We start from the raw sequence: 15,515 nt of genomic DNA on the forward strand, positions 1-15,515 counted from the left end.
TATTATTTACATTTACTTCTAAAGAGCGCACAAAGCGTCTACATAATGATCAAAAAGATAAAGAAAATCAATACATAAGTGGCGTTTGAACTAAATAGAACCCATTCTACTGTCTGAATGGCTAATATGAAACCAGGAAAAACCTTCGTTAGTTTTCATTTTTAATGAAAGATACAATGCGAAAAAAATCAATCGGTGTCACGATGCAGTTACTTATATATAAAATCTCAACTTAATATATCTTAATGTAACAGTCTCTCTTCTGTGTATATATAATCTATTTAAAAAAAGATAAGGTGCTTTGTACTAAAAGGAGAAAAAATTGTTTAAATGTGAACAGATCATTTTAATTTTTGAAAAAATATTAAAATATATATTTTTTTTTTGTTGAATCCAAAAATAAAATGTAAAGTCAGTGGTAGTTTTTCTACCAGTTTAATTTTTTTGCAGCTTCTATGCTTGCCACTGACACACGAAATACAGTCGGTTTTTTGAAATTCTTTTGTTTTGTTTTAATGAAATACAATTTGGTAACTTAATGATGATGAATCCGCATTAGTGACCCAAGGAACTGCCACCCTTTTAGTTTGTTTCCGTTTGGCGACGCTGTTCACTTCTTTCTCCCCAGCAGGAGGGCGCTCTTGAGCGTCTTGGGCACGTGTCGGATGGTCAGGGAGACGCGGGTGGCCCGGGTCAGCTGCTCTCCTGGGCTGACGCTGGTGGTGGGCAGGTTGGCCACACGCTCGGACACCGTTTCCTCGGTCACGCCTCGGATCCCGTGCAGGTAACACATGTACATGTCGTCACGCAGGACCAGGAGGCTGCGCGGCTCCAGCAGCAAGGACAGGAGGAAGCGGCTCTCTTCCGTCTGCGAAGCTCCTTCCTGGATGAGACAGAGCCAGCCGCAATGAGACCAAACCGGCAATCGGCACGCACTTTGCTTAGACAGCTATGGCCAAAAGACTTTTACAAAAATCAACTACATGCAACGATAAGGGATTTAATGACCTGCTCTCGCTAGGGAATAGCAAAGTGAACAGTTATGGCCAAAACATTTTGCATCACCTGAATAATGTTTAACATACTGAATTACACACACAGTTTTCCATATACAGCAGTCTGTCCCGTATCTGACTGCGGAGGACCAGAGTAAGGGCGGATATGCCAAAAGTCTGATAAATTAATCCTGTTTTAAATACCATTATACACAGCTGTAACAATTACTATATCGACACAACTATTGGTTTGAGATTCAGATTTTAATAGGGAGCTCCCCTAAATCCCTTGTTTAGAAAGATACACGGTATGAATGCTTGAGACAGGGTAGAAGGTGTGCCGTGTGGGTGCGTGCATTCGCTGCTGAGTGACAGGCAGCAGAGCGAGACGGAGGTTGAAGTTGATACGCCCCGAACAGGATTTATATTACATATCAACACACTGAACAGCTCACGTGACACTACCAGCAATGGCAGCTCACCAAGAACATACAACACAGTGTAGGAAAACTTGGGTGGGATCTACAATCTCTGAACTAATCTTCTCTGTTCAATAACAAACAAACTCCAGCTACTCAGCCTGGCTGTCGGCGGTTTCGACTGACACTCGCACACACACATGTTGGCAAATTCCAGCTTGTTTACCCAGTTAGCTTTGGTTTTGCAGCAGCCCCGAGGTGAACACATGGAACCTTTTCATCCCCGACACCACGTTGGATCACACCTACCTGCTGATTCAGATTCCACACCTGGTAATCACACACAGCAAACGGGCTCTCCCAGAAGCATCAGGTACTTCATTAATTACAATAGATACCCACTATTTACAATACACGTTTACACAAAAAACACTCTTCATCCACAGAGCTTGAGCACGACGGATTACTGGAATTAACAAAAGACTGGCCATTTAAAAAATGTGACGTTTTGCAATTCAACATGAAATACTGTACTACTATTACGACTGCCGGTAGACTTTTTTACAATATCGTTTTGTAGTTTCTTTGATTTTAAATATCTAAATTATGTTCATATAGTTTTTTTTTAATTTTAATTTATTTATTTTTGGTCTCAATCCTAAACTTCTAGGTGATGCAGAAGTTTTGGCCATAGCTGAATACACAACCTCACCGGTTTCAAGTATGAGGAATCGATTCCTATGTGTATATAGCATCAAAAGAAACTTATCACTGTTGTAACACATTTATTTTTGATTATAGAAATAATGGACATTGACGAAATGTTTTTGGTTTCTTTTTAATCACTTGATCATTCATCCTTGACCATGACACGCTTGAGTGACTATGACTGAAGCATATGCACTTAATCACCTAATTAGTTAGATAGTTGATTGGACGCTGGCTATGGAGCAATTTCAGCTGTTAAATTGTAAGCTTGAATAAAAAAAATTACAGAAAAAAACCAAGAGAGCAGCGCCTTCATGCGATTGGCATGTTGGAGGCTGGACGAGGGCAGCGTGCTGTGGCTCGCATCTTGGGTGCTCACAGCCAGCAATTTCAAACCTGGCGAGACGGTATAACCAGACACACTCTGTCAATGGCAGACCACGACCTGGGAGACCAAGAGTCACAACACCTGCCCAGGATCGACAGATCATTTTGCAGCAGCTTCGTGATGTCAATTGTTAATCAGCACAATAAAAAGTCACTGCACCTGCTCTAAAACAGAGTGTGTCATTTTTCGATCACATCTAGCGAATTTTATCCAAATATAAGTGATAAGTTTCTTTTGACACTCAATGTAAATGCTACATTTGTTTTGGGCTCCAAGATACAAAAATACTAAATGCTTTGTTATTGAGTGTTTTGAGGTGAACTAACCCCAGCCTATTTTCCTCCCCAACCACCCTGAGCACAAGCCTTATAAAAGTTGCCCACAGGAAAAGCACAGCAAAGTGTAATACAGCACAGCGTAGCATTGTAAAGCATAGAGAAGCATTGTAAAGCACAGAGAGGTGTGGTAAAGCATAGGGAAGCATTGTAAAGCACAGAGAGATATGCTAAAGCATGGGGAAGCATTGTAAAGCACAGTGAGGTATGGTAAAGCATGGGGAAGCACTGTAAAGCATAGAGAGGTATGGTAAAGCATAGGGAAGCATTTTGAAGCACAGAGAGGTCTGGTAAAGCATATTAAAATACAAACCATTACAAACTAACCCTTATAAAAGTGTCCTACAGTAAAAGCATAAAAAACTGTAATAAAGCAGAGTGAAAGCATGGCACTGCATAGCGATGTATTAGAAAACCCAGAGACGTACGGTAAAGCAGATTAAAAAAACATGACATGGTAAAACTGCAAAAATACAGTGCAAAATACTATGGTAAACTTATATAAGGGAAAGATCTATGCAGCTTTCCTGGTGGGACCCCCCAACCAAGAGAGGCAACTCTGGCTCTCCCTGCACTCCAAGCGGTTGTAACTTTACTAGGCGATCCACTGGGGACCTCAATACTAAATATGTAACAACAGAGTGTCCTGAAGTCTGATGCAGACAGTGCCCTCACCTGCTCCCTCTCCTTGCTGAAAGGCCGGTAGAAATCAAGCAGGGTGTGTGATCCCAGACTGATGGTGGTCACAGTGGGGAAGTACAGGGGCCCGTCCTCATGGGGCTGGGAACACAGTACAAGAGAAGGGAGATGACACTGAAGAAAGGTGCAGCAGCAACTGTGTTGAGCAGCGGGTTCAGCGTTTTACTGTAACGCTTTGACTTTGAACTGGTACCATACAACAGCAGTATGCAACCCCGGCCCTGTAGAGCCGCAGGGTCTTCTGGTTTTCATTTCAACAGAGCTCTCTGTTACTTCAATGCACCAAATATTGGCTTAGTCAAGACTGACATGTGTTCCAGATCTTTAGCCATTGATGACAGACACCTATAAAACCTGCAGGAGTGGGGATCTCCAGGACCAGGGTCTGAGGCCCCTGTCGTACAACAATAAAAAATAAAAAACACACAAGGTCTTACAAAACAACTGCTAGGGCAGAGGTGGGAAACTCCAGCCGGTTGAATAGGCATTACAGATCAAATGATTGAAAATAAGGGAGAGAAACATTTCCGCTAGTGCCTCCTTCACCAACAATCTGTCCAGCTTTTCTCTTGCGACACAGCCAACGTTATCGAGATATCTCTGTGAACTAACCTGCACAAGTAGTTTTTAAATAAGTAAATTAAATCGACACCCACACGCAGCAGCTGCTACTGTACCATTATTCCCTCCCCAGGTCTGTATTCGTTGACCAGGACGTGATTGGCGGTCTTCCCAGCGAATGCCCCCAGAGAGGAAATCTTCACGGCGTACTTCTCCAGCCAATCGGGGAGCTTCTCAGAGAGCATTCCCTTGGGGTGGGGCAGGCCACCTGGAGTAAAGCAGAAAATAAAAACAGCGGGAATAAACCAATACCAGCTTGCTGCTGTACTGCAAAAAAAGTGCGATTGGACGGCTGCGCTTCCTGGACTGGCTGGTAGGCAGGTCCGGGAGGAACGGCTCACGATAAAAACGGGTCGGCTGCACACCTTGAGGCTGCTCCAAGGACATGAGTGAAAGACCAAGACTGTCCACACTACCCGGTCATTTAAAAACCAGACTCCTTTGATCACTGTGTGCTCCAGAAGAACGATGCCACAGCGAGCGTGAGTTATCCTGTCTCTGCTAAGGATAACCCACTCCTGCTAATACACAAAGTAACTTTACAAAGAAACTGGGATAACCAATTCAGTATTTTCAGGGCTTTAGGAAAAATAAACAAACAGGCTTAGATGAGGTGTTCTATAAATCAGGCATCATTGGCATGACGTGTGTGTGTGTATATATATTTCATGAACTAAATAATACATTTAATTTATTAATTTAAAAGTAAACTTTTTTTTTTTAAGTTGTGAATCTAGTATACATTTTTAGTTTTAGACTGAAATGTTTTGTAATAAAATAAATAGGGTAACTAAAACAAATGTTTATTCTGTATGAAGAATTTTTGTCTGGTATATAAAATGCTTGGACTACTCCAAAAATGCACACTCGTTTCAACAGGTAAAAGATACGCTATACGACAGAGTTGTGAAGAGAATTGAGAGAAAGCTAGCACAAAAATGTGACTTTTTTTTTTTTGCAACCATATTGTTTCTCTCTAGTTTAAATGGTCCTTGTTTAAAAAATAATGACCCTTATGCTGTGGTTGTCTGTCACAGTACAGCTGTGGCCAAACATTTTGCACCACTCTATGAAGCAAAATTAGTTGATTCTATAAAGTCGAATGAAACCTGCTGAGCAATATTACATTAACATATTGAATTACATACTGCTTTGTAGTTTTCCCATATATATATATATATATATATATATAAAAACAATGTATATATTTTATTTATCATGTAATTAAAGAAATTACATCACAAAAGTCTACCAGAAGCAATAATACAGTAGGTGTACAGTATTTTGTTAGATATTGAAAAGTGTAATAAAGCATAGGCAAGCATTGTAAAGCACAGAGAGGTCTGGTAAAGCATAGGGAAGCATTGTAAAGCACAGAGAGGTCTGGTAAAGCATAGGGAAGCATTGTAAAGCACAGAGAGGTCTGGTAAAGCATAGGGAAGCATTGTAAAGCACAGAGAGGTCTGGTAAAGCATATGGAAGCATTGTAAAGCACAGAGAGGTCTGGTAAAGCATAGGGAAGCATTGTAAAGCACAGAGAGGTATGGCAAACCATAGTAAACTACGATAAATGCATAGTGTAAGCATGGGCAAACTACAAAATTACCATGCAAATTTACTGTGGTAAACTTTATAAGGGGTTTGAGCTACAAACAAGATAACTCAAGACAAGAAGACTTCAATTGTGTAACCTGTGAACAACGATACTGGCTGCACCCTGCTTATCAAAAGGTGTCGGCAGAACCGTTGTTTATTGCAATAATATCCTGTTGTACTCCCACAGCAGTTTGCCCTGGAACCAAAAGGTTACAAGATTAGAAACTGCCACCTCGTCTCATAATGAATGTGCATCTCGACAGAAAAGTTAAACTAATCTGTACATGGAAAAAGGATTCATTGCTGCAACTCAGGAATCAACATGATGTGCAGGCGTGTACTGCATCACTGTAGTGGAGAGGGAAGAGGGGAGATCGTGTGGACTTCGCTTTGAATAAAGCAGCACAGTGCCAACATCAGGCCATCTGATGAAGTGCATGCTGCACAGATGTCATTTCACTGTGATCCACAGGGGGGCAGCGCTGTCCATTACAGAAGTGCAGCACAATATTCCCATTACATAGCAGTCCAGTTTTAACTGCAAACTCAAAAAAGCCTCTGTGTGCAGGTATCAAATTCAAATCTGCCTATTAAAATCTCATGATCAAATCTGGAGTAGCATTAACTGATTTGCAATGGGAGCCTTGTATCCATCACTGCCACCCACTACATTTTTCCCCAATAAGACTACTTCTGTGAATACTAATAAATATCAATGTCAAAACCTGTATTTATCCAGACGAGTTAATTGAGAGCAAACTGTCATTTCCAACGACGACCTGGCAAGAGGCTCACAGCACCACAGCACACAACATCAAACACAAGAAATAAGGAGTAAACACAGAATCAATCAGAAAACATAAAACAGAAAACTCAACAGCAACTTGGCAGGCGCAGATGTCAGTCAGCAATGAGTCTGCCCTACGGCTAAAAGCAACCTCAGATATGAGCCGCTCTAAATGTAACTTTTGTTGAAACTTATTCCAGTCATTGGTTGGTGCAAACTGAAATGAGTGACAACCAAAAAACTATTGATATCCTGCATGGGAACAAGCAGTTTAATAAAATAATAATAATAATAATAATGCTGATGATGATTGATTGATTGATTGATGATATGCACAGCCTGTTCTTTTGATCACATACCCCAGTTCTGCAGTCGTCTGCCAGACAGTTGTGTCCACTTTGGTTTGGGAGCGTTATAAACCTGGGAACCGGGGAGAACCGTGTCAGGACTTCAAAGAGACATCAAAGTGTAACCCCAAAAGCTCAAAAGTTTGATCTCTGCAGAATTGTGTAACAGATCATTCTAACAATTAATAATACACTGAGCTATCTGACTGTCAATAACTTAGTGTATAAGCACACCAGTGATTGATCTGGTTAAATCCTGTTTGTTGTTTTTGATTTTTATATATATATATATATATATATATATATATATATATATATACTTGACTCCATTTTGTAGATATCACATCTTGACAGAGCTGAAACATTTATATCAACTTGGCTGTTTTTTGTACATATTTTTGGACAGAAACTGTGCAAAAATACATCCTTATTATGCTTTCCTCTGTAATTTAAAGTGATGAAGACTATATCTATATCTATATATACATATATATATATTATATATATATTTCTATCTATCTATCTATCTATCTATATATATATATATATATATATATATATATATATATATATATAGATATATATATATATAGATATGACATGTTTATTTTGTACAATTGCACAATTTATTTATGTTTTATCATGAAAGGGGCAATAAAACTTAATGTTACAAAACTAGAACCAACTCATAAGATTGACACCAGGACTCAGAAGGTGGAAAGCTACATGTGGGATAATGTACAGCTTACCTGTTGCAAGAGGTAGTGTTCCTCTGCCTCTGTGATGAAATTAGGGATGTAATACACAGTAGGTGGGGCCTGCAATCAGAGAAATGGGTTATCATATCAACAAAACAAATCTTGACTTGTTCATTAAAACCCGAGTCCTAAAGCACCAAATGCGTTTGCCTTCCACAGTCACGTTCGGTTTTAACACCGAAACAGAATTGCCGTTTGCTACATTCCCCCGCAGTTTAGCCTTGCCAATGTATTTGTTCTGTAATGTCTCCCCGTGAGCCCAACTGGGTTATACACGCGTCCCATCCGAGTTCTGTTACAGTCCAGCTATGGAAATGGTGCAAAATGTTGTGTCGAGTTTGACTTTGTCTGTTTGTTTAAATTGGCTTGTGTCACGGATAGATGTGTTGATTGTCTGTTGTTTATTGCAAAAATGCATGCATGCATATACATTATATATATATATATATATAACACACAGACACACACACCGGTATATGCATCAGCTTGTACTTGCACGGAACTGCTCCATGCTTTGCCGTATTCTACTACTGCTCTTAATTATAACGATTTCCTGTATCTTGCACATGATTTTACTCTTACAGGTATCTGTATTCACGTTTTTTGTAATTTGCTCTTATTTGAAATCATTCTCCTCCATTCATCGTACTTACTATGTACTCTTACTAGACTTTACTCATACAAGCAAATATTTTTGCTGTAAGTTAACTGCTCTTAGTCAAACTCGCTCTTACATGTAATTATTTACTGTATTCTTTCTTACTCTTGTTTGAATTTGATCACATGCCACTGATTTTACTGTACTTTATAATTGCTCTTATCTTTAATGAGATATTCTGCAATGTGATATTCTGTAATGTAATATTTTATAATGTGATATTTTGTACTGTGATATTTTGTAACAACTGTAAGTTGCCCTGGATAAGGGCGTCTGCTAAGAAATAAATAAATAATAATAAAATGTTTTTAAAAATTAATAAATAAAACATAACATTTCTTTGCCAATACTTGTGTAATATTTGATGCATAGGTATGTACTTATAAGGTTTTGAGGAGAACTAGTCAAATAAGATCTTACAGAAATGGAAATAAGACTCCTATTGCACAGCAGTTTCACCCATTCCAGGTTTTACTACCAACGTGATTAGCCACAGTGTACACTGTAGGTAACAAGCTCAGGTGTGTCTTATTAAACTCCTAGTAAAACCAGGTACAGGTCAAACTGCTCTACAACTGTTTCCATCACTGTCTTATCTTACCTGGGTCACCAGAAACGGCTCCAGCTCTTTCAGTTTGGGACAGCGTTCCTCTTCCATAGCAGTTTATTAATATCTGCTGCAAAACAAAGTCAGAAAAAAAACAAGGGAAAAATGCTTACCTACTGGCGAAAAATAAAAGTGAATTTAATTTTACAAAATCTACAGGCAGCGGCCTTTTTAAATTGCACTGCCAACAAAAAAAAAAACTAAGAGATTGACCACGGTAAGTCTCCATTTCTTCCAGCTATCCTAGGGTACTGTTGTGCATTTAGCACAGCTTTGCAGTTTTTTTTTTTTAAAACATATGATTTACCTCTCCATGTTTTACAATGCTCCCCTATGCTTTACCAGACCTCTCTGTGTTTTACAATGCTCCCCTATGCTTTACCAGACCTCTCTGTGCTTTACAATGCTTCCCTATGCTTTACCAGACTTCTCTGTGCTTTACAATGCTTCCCTATGCTTTACCAGACCTCTCTGTGCTTTACAATGCTTCCCTATGCTTTACCAGACCTCTCTGTGCTTTACAATGCTTCCCTGTGCTTTACCAGACCTCTCTGTGCTTTACAATACTTTCCTATGCTTCACCATACCTCTCTGTGTTTTACAATGCTCTGTGCTTTACCAGACCTCTCTGTACTTTACAATGCTTCCCTATGCTTTACCAGACCTCTCTGTGCTTTACAATGCTTCCCTATGCTTTACCAGACCTCACAGTGCTTTACAATGCTTCCCTTTGCTTTACCAGACCTCTCTGTGCTTTACAATGCTTCCCTATGCTTTACCAGACCTCTCTGTGCTTTACAATGCTTCCCTATGCTTTACCAGACCTCTCTGTGCTTTACAATGCTTCCCTTTGCTTTACCAGACCTCTCTGTGTTTTACAATGCTTCTCTATGCTTTACCACACCGTCTCTGTGTTTTACAACGCTTAACCATGCTTGTTAGTAATGGGAACTTTAAGCGAGGTATGGTAATACATATTAATAAACATGGAAAACAGAGTAAACTGTGCTAAATGCATAACTGCCAAAAATACACTGTAGGGTTACACGCAATTGTGACTAATCAATAAGGGGTTCGCAATACTGTATAATTTAGTGTACAAGTAATATACAGCATAGCTTCACACGGTATATATTTGTGAATGTAATTACTTAGTACATAGTACTTGGTCTAAAAGAACATATACACGACCGCTTTGTTGTTTGTTTACAATAATAATATCAATGCCTCTCAATAAACGTTTGTTTGGCTACATCATTCAGCAGAATTCACATACAGTACCTTTCTATAGCAGTTTCGTCTTCGGGGGGGGGGGCATGTGGAACAAACAAACATTTAATCCTTGAAAACGATGTGGATTATAGATTTAGAATGAAACCTTAAAAAAAAAAAAAAAACAGTAGAAACTGCACTCACACGGCGAGTCCACTTCCTGCATTCATGTTGTGACAAAGCTCACTAACCAATCAGGTCAATTGGGTTCTTCACCTTCGCTAATAGCGTATCTCATAACGTGGGCTCTTCTATTTCTGTTGACCAATAGCAAGAGTTCTGGATAGAAGCAGTGGGCGGGGGGCAGGGGGAGTTTGATATCGTGCACTGTCTCCCCCTAGTGGTGAGAAGATGAATGATAATCGTATGTTTGATTGATACGCGTGTGTCCATTGATGTATTCCTTGATCGATAATGGGAAGTCTTTGATCTCTGTTGTCCCTTCGTGATCTCGCTAGACATTAGCCTCCTGTTGTTAGCAAAAGCGTTTGCTAATCTGCTTGGTCAGCGCCAGACAACATGACGACTGTGTTTTTGTGTTCAGAAAGATCATAGGAACACATATAAAAAGTCTGTATTTTATAACTGCTATCATCTATAACGCGATACTTTGTAGAAACTGTAAATCGCCCTGGATAAGGGAGTCTGCTAATAATAATAATAATAATAATAATAATAATAATAATAATAATAATAATAATAATAATAATAATGTCCCTTGTACCTTACAATGTTAAAATAACCTGCATTTGAGCTATAGAAAAGATTCTAACAGAATATTGCATTATTCAAAAAGGTTCCATAGCAACATGTCGCGAATAGTAATGTTTTTCTAGATACGCCCAGGTACCTATCTGTCTGGCACATATAGTAATACAGTTATAGACAACAGGATAACCATGTTTTTATCCATGGGCTAGTTGAAATTTCAACAACTGCAGCACGTTTTTTCTATTTAAATAGTATTAATGCATAACTAATCGCAATTGTAATCAACATACAGTCCTACCGTTTTTATTTTATTTATTTTGTAAGATAAGTAAATGTTTTTTTGTACAAATGCAGCCGCTGTACTTATTAAAAACAATACAATTAATAGAGCAAACAGGTTAATTTGCAATAGAATAACTCTTTTTAATATTGGATTTATATGTATAGGTCCACACAAGTAACTGATCTAGACTACCAGAATGAATAAAACGACAATGTATTCCATAAATACAAAATGGTTTTCTTTTGAATGTACATTATGATATAGATTTTGTATAGCCTATTAGATTCAATCGGGTTTAAATGTATATATATATATATATATATATATATATATATATATATATATATATATATATATATATATATATATATATATAGTGTAGGTATTGGCTTTCAAAACTATATTGCGTTCTAACTTTTAATACATTGCTTTATTAATATTTGTTACACACTTTACAATAATGCATCAAAATTTGAATGTATTTCTTATAATTTGCAAGTTTAAATCGTCACAAATAAATAAAGCAATGAAACTTATTTATCTTCCGTCATCAGTTTATTTAATATAATGATTATGATCGTTACATATTTGTGTTTGATCCAAAACACCGAATCCTCTTTTAACTGTATTGCTAACGTTGCGTCTATTTGAAGCAGACATATTAATAAGTTTAATCTTATTGGTCTATTGTTACTCAATAAACATGCCTTTAATTCAACACAATGGCTCGCGTCATGTACTTTACCACAGTGACAGATCCATTAGTCCAGGTGTCTGGAGGTTTGTGTAGTGAGAAATGAAGTACCGGTGCGGCTTTATAAAACCAGGGGACTCAAACTCAAACCGAACTTCAAGATCCAACAGCCCAGAGGTAGCTCGATTCTCCACAAGACCCGTTTGCCTTTTTTCCCCAGCGGAAGGTTTTTCTTTCAAGAAAGCTTAATAATACTCAACTTCAAGAACGCGGTGCTTATTTTTGTAAGACTTTTTTTCTGTTTTTAAGAGAACATGCAAGTGACAGAGAGATTTCCCTTCAGCATAGACAGTATTTTGGGATCTAAATCAAAAAGCAAGGAATATCCGTGGAGCTACGACTACGTCACTGCTCCGGCGTATCCGAATGCAGCTGGCGAGCACTCCGCCTACTCGCAGCCCGGCTACAGTGGTTATTCTGGGTATTACGCCGCTCCTGCACCGGCGCCGCTTGTCCCGCTGCACTACGAAGCCGTTTACAGCGCCGCTTATGGATACCCCGGGTATGGAGGATATGCCGCCGGCTACGGACAATTCAACTATCCTCAAGTCACGGATCTGAGCGCCTATGCTTGTGGAGTTCAGCAACATAATCTTGTTCCAGCAGCGGGTAAGTTTTTTTTTATGCCCTACATTGTATTAGATTATTAATTTTGTTAAATTTAGCATAGGTCAATATGGCCACATGCGGTGTTTATAGTAATCGATTCTGCTATTAAGTTTGCGCAATTTATATTTATAATATATATATATATATATATATATATATATATAAGCACGTTGCCATCCTCTTAATGTTGTATTAATTATTATTTTTATTTTTTTCTGGCAGCTCCAGCGCTATCCAGTTCTGAACTCCGCTACTTGGCTCAGATTATCAGCCGTCGGAAGCGACACAGAGTTCGTACGGTGTTCACCGACAGCCAGACCGAGGAACTGGAGCTTCTTTTCGGCCGCACCGACTACCCCGCCCCCGCAGCACGGGATTGCCTGGCCAGGAGAGTCGGGCTATCAGAGGAGACCATTCGGGTAAGAAACCTTAATTTGCGTGCCCCTGTCTAGTGGGCCACGGCAATTGTCATTACTCTTAATTTATTTTGCGGTTAAGCTATTCAATTAAGCCATCATCATTCTATCCGAATTGTGTTTATATTTGTAACATCTAAAAGTAAAATATTTATAGTTGGCCAAAACTAAAAAATATACATTTAAAGAGGAAACCTATTCAGTTATCAGTTATATTATAGCCTTGTTGTTTAGTGTTAAAATATACTTTATTATTACATTATCATTGTGAATTGTTCTTTAAAACAATATGTACATTAAACGATAAAGGAACTGTGTATTAATTGTATTTTTACTTTTTTCTCCTTCCCAGGTTTGGTTCAAAAACCGCCGCGCACGCAGAAAGCGACAAGGCTTGAAACCCAAGTCCCGCAAGACAGCGCACACAATGACAAAGAAGTCCGACGACCAGTCTTCCGAACCCGGCAAAGAGTTGACGGTTTGATCGGAGCGCAACGGATTTATGCGAGGCGACGTCTTGGATACACTCCAGGAGCCAGACTGGCTTTAAAATATTAAACCAGACGGTCGAAACTGAATTTGCTGCGCGTGTCTGGCTCTAAGCACTAATAGAAGTTAGAAACACAACTTTTTAACTGAATTACTATGACGTCAACCAAAGAGTGTTGCAAAAATGTACAAATCAGTCACTCAGAAATGGATTTAGGACACGGTGTATCATTTTTATAAGAGGGTGCGTTGCTAGTACTCATTTTGGTACTTTTATTTATGAAAAAAAATGTAAATTTTAATATAATGAGAAAAAGGATAATCATGTACACTTAATGACTATTTTGCATCAGTTATTTGTTGAACTTTTTGTAACCATATTTTAAGAACGAACCGTTTTGTATTTTATATTGCTATTATAATTTTGTACTGTATCTTTTTTTTTTTTTAACCGCTATGGAAACTTTCAGTCGTCCATTTTGGTGATAATAAATATATTCATGATATATCCTCATTCATTAATTTAGCATGCTTTCTTGTAAAGGGTTGGGTTTTTACACAAGTATTACTTGTGCGATTTTGATCATTAGATGCAAAACAACTGTATCTTCTTTTAAAAAAAAGATCACATACAAAAACACACGGACGACTGAGATTGTTCATAGATAGCGCTAGTGTTTAAAAACGGACTTAAAAAGTAGGAAAAATTAAAAACGAGCAAAGAATGGACAAGTAGTGGGCCTATTGGATTTGACACAGCTGGGGAAACACTATGAATGTGGTAAATTCCCTCAAACTGCAAAATTGTCTGTTAAGACACCTTACACGTGGTACATTACCTTATTACAACCACAAAAATGAAGACTATTGGTTGATTAACACACAAATTAAGAGACCCTGAAATGAAAATGGACGACCACTTATTTATAAAAACACAAAGTACTTTATTAATAACAACAATATTATTAAATTATAATAAAACAATTATATTCATGCTAAAATAGATTTGAAAATAAATTAAAAAGCAGAACTAAGAGCATGCAGCAATAACAAGTCAGCTGTAGTATATATAAATATATATATAGTTTTAAGACGACACCAATACCCAATTCAACAAAACAGGACCTTCCATGATACAGAGTAAAAGGGATGTTTGAGAATACACAGGAGGCTCGGTTCACCAGAACTTGCCATTCCGGAACACGGAAAGGACTATAAAGCCGAGGGAACACAAAGCCTCTTTTTCAGACACAGTGGCTCCAGGAGACCTAGTTTGAGGTTGCAGTATCAAACCCCAAGTCTCCCCTGGTGTGCCATGCAGTGGCCTGAAACCTAGTCTACTGAAACCAAGTTCCAAGCCACAAAGTGACTTCATGTTCCCTCGGCTTAAGAATCAAATACGACGTTCTGAAATTCAATAATGCCAAACGCAAGAGTTAAAAAGATCAAGTCAATTTGGCGATACAGGAAATAGCATATAGAGGTTCCTCATTTGTTTTTGTTTTTGGCAAGGTTATATTTTGGCATTTGATAAATACATGCTTGATTTGGATTCAGTGTTGCAGGACAGGAAGTTCCAGTGAAAAAAAACAAAAAAAAAAAAACACATACCTCTCAACTCGCTGTTACACTGGGACACAGGGACAATTTGATGGTTAAGACAATATGATAAACAGTACTCTACATTAGCGTGATAAGTCACATAATGTGTACAGATAAGCCAAGCAGAGTGACTTTATGCTAGCCTTCTGTTGTAAGGGGAATATTAGGCAGGTGATGGAGGGACAAACAAAAAAAAAAATAATCCAGGGACTGTCACTGATTTTCAGGGACAGTTGAGAGGTATGTCAAGCCACGGCAGGTATTTTAAATGGAGCCAGCTGTCTTGAGAGCCAACGTTAAGTCATTTTACACTTGTGATCTTATCAGGGAGAAAATCAAAACACTGACTATTACACACTATTGCAGTCAAACATTTTCCACGACCAAAAGATGTGGTATATCCATTTCCTGAAGGCAAATATTACAAAAGATAAGTTACATAGGCATAAATAAATGAATGA

At 38.3% G+C, this 15,515-nt stretch overlaps 2 protein-coding genes across 4 annotated transcripts; one reads left to right on the forward strand and one right to left on the reverse strand.

The window, feature by feature from the left end:
• Nucleotides 1-148: 148 nt before the first annotated feature.
• Nucleotides 149-10,428, reverse strand: alkbh6 (alkB homolog 6). 3 transcript variants are annotated; one of them, XM_059026652.1, is made up of 7 exons: nt 10,335-10,428; nt 8,913-8,988; nt 7,645-7,713; nt 6,908-6,968; nt 4,222-4,373; nt 3,521-3,625; nt 149-883 (listed from the first exon to the last, which is right to left on the reverse strand). In XM_059026652.1, exons 2-7 carry the CDS (start codon nt 8,967-8,969, stop codon nt 611-613), a joined length of 717 nt encoding a protein of 238 aa, XP_058882635.1. In that variant the 5' UTR covers nt 8,970-8,988; nt 10,335-10,428; the 3' UTR covers nt 149-610. The 3 variants fall into 3 exon arrangements, with proteins under 3 accessions (XP_058882635.1, XP_033882545.1, XP_058882634.1); XM_034026654.3 differs by having other exon boundaries at nt 8,913-8,985; nt 10,200-10,405; XM_059026651.1 differs by having other exon boundaries at nt 10,200-10,404.
• A 1,764-nt stretch (nt 10,429-12,192) lies between these two features.
• On the forward strand, nt 12,193-13,840 carry LOC117416030 (homeobox protein goosecoid-like). The gene is made up of 3 exons (XM_034027046.3): nt 12,193-12,547; nt 12,770-12,966; nt 13,316-13,840. The coding sequence occupies exons 1-3, from the start codon at nt 12,193-12,195 to the stop codon at nt 13,445-13,447; spliced, it is 684 nt and encodes a 227-aa protein (XP_033882937.2). The 3' UTR covers nt 13,448-13,840.
• The last annotated feature ends 1,675 nt before the right edge of the window (nt 13,841-15,515 follow it).

Source organism: Acipenser ruthenus, chromosome 7 (genome assembly GCF_902713425.1).
Source record: "Acipenser ruthenus chromosome 7, fAciRut3.2 maternal haplotype, whole genome shotgun sequence".
Classification (NCBI taxonomy): domain Eukaryota; kingdom Metazoa; phylum Chordata; class Actinopteri; order Acipenseriformes; family Acipenseridae; genus Acipenser; species Acipenser ruthenus.

Coding starts and splice junctions, on each gene's coding strand:
- alkbh6 (XM_059026652.1), bottom strand. CDS start 8,969: ATGGAAGAGGAACGCTGTCCCAAACTGAAAGAGCTGGAGCCGTTTCTG. Junction 7,714..8,912: donor AGCCGTTTCTGGTGACCCAG/GTAAGATAAGAC, acceptor CTCTGATTGCAG/GCCCCACCTACTGTGTATTA. Junction 6,969..7,644: donor AACACTACCTCTTGCAACAG/GTAAGCTGTACA, acceptor CCCGGTTCCCAG/GTTTATAACGCTCCCAAACC.
- LOC117416030 (XM_034027046.3), top strand. CDS start 12,193: ATGCAAGTGACAGAGAGATTTCCCTTCAGCATAGACAGTATTTTGGGA. Junction 12,548..12,769: donor TAATCTTGTTCCAGCAGCGG/GTAAGTTTTTTT, acceptor TTTTTCTGGCAG/CTCCAGCGCTATCCAGTTCT. Junction 12,967..13,315: donor TATCAGAGGAGACCATTCGG/GTAAGAAACCTT, acceptor TCTCCTTCCCAG/GTTTGGTTCAAAAACCGCCG.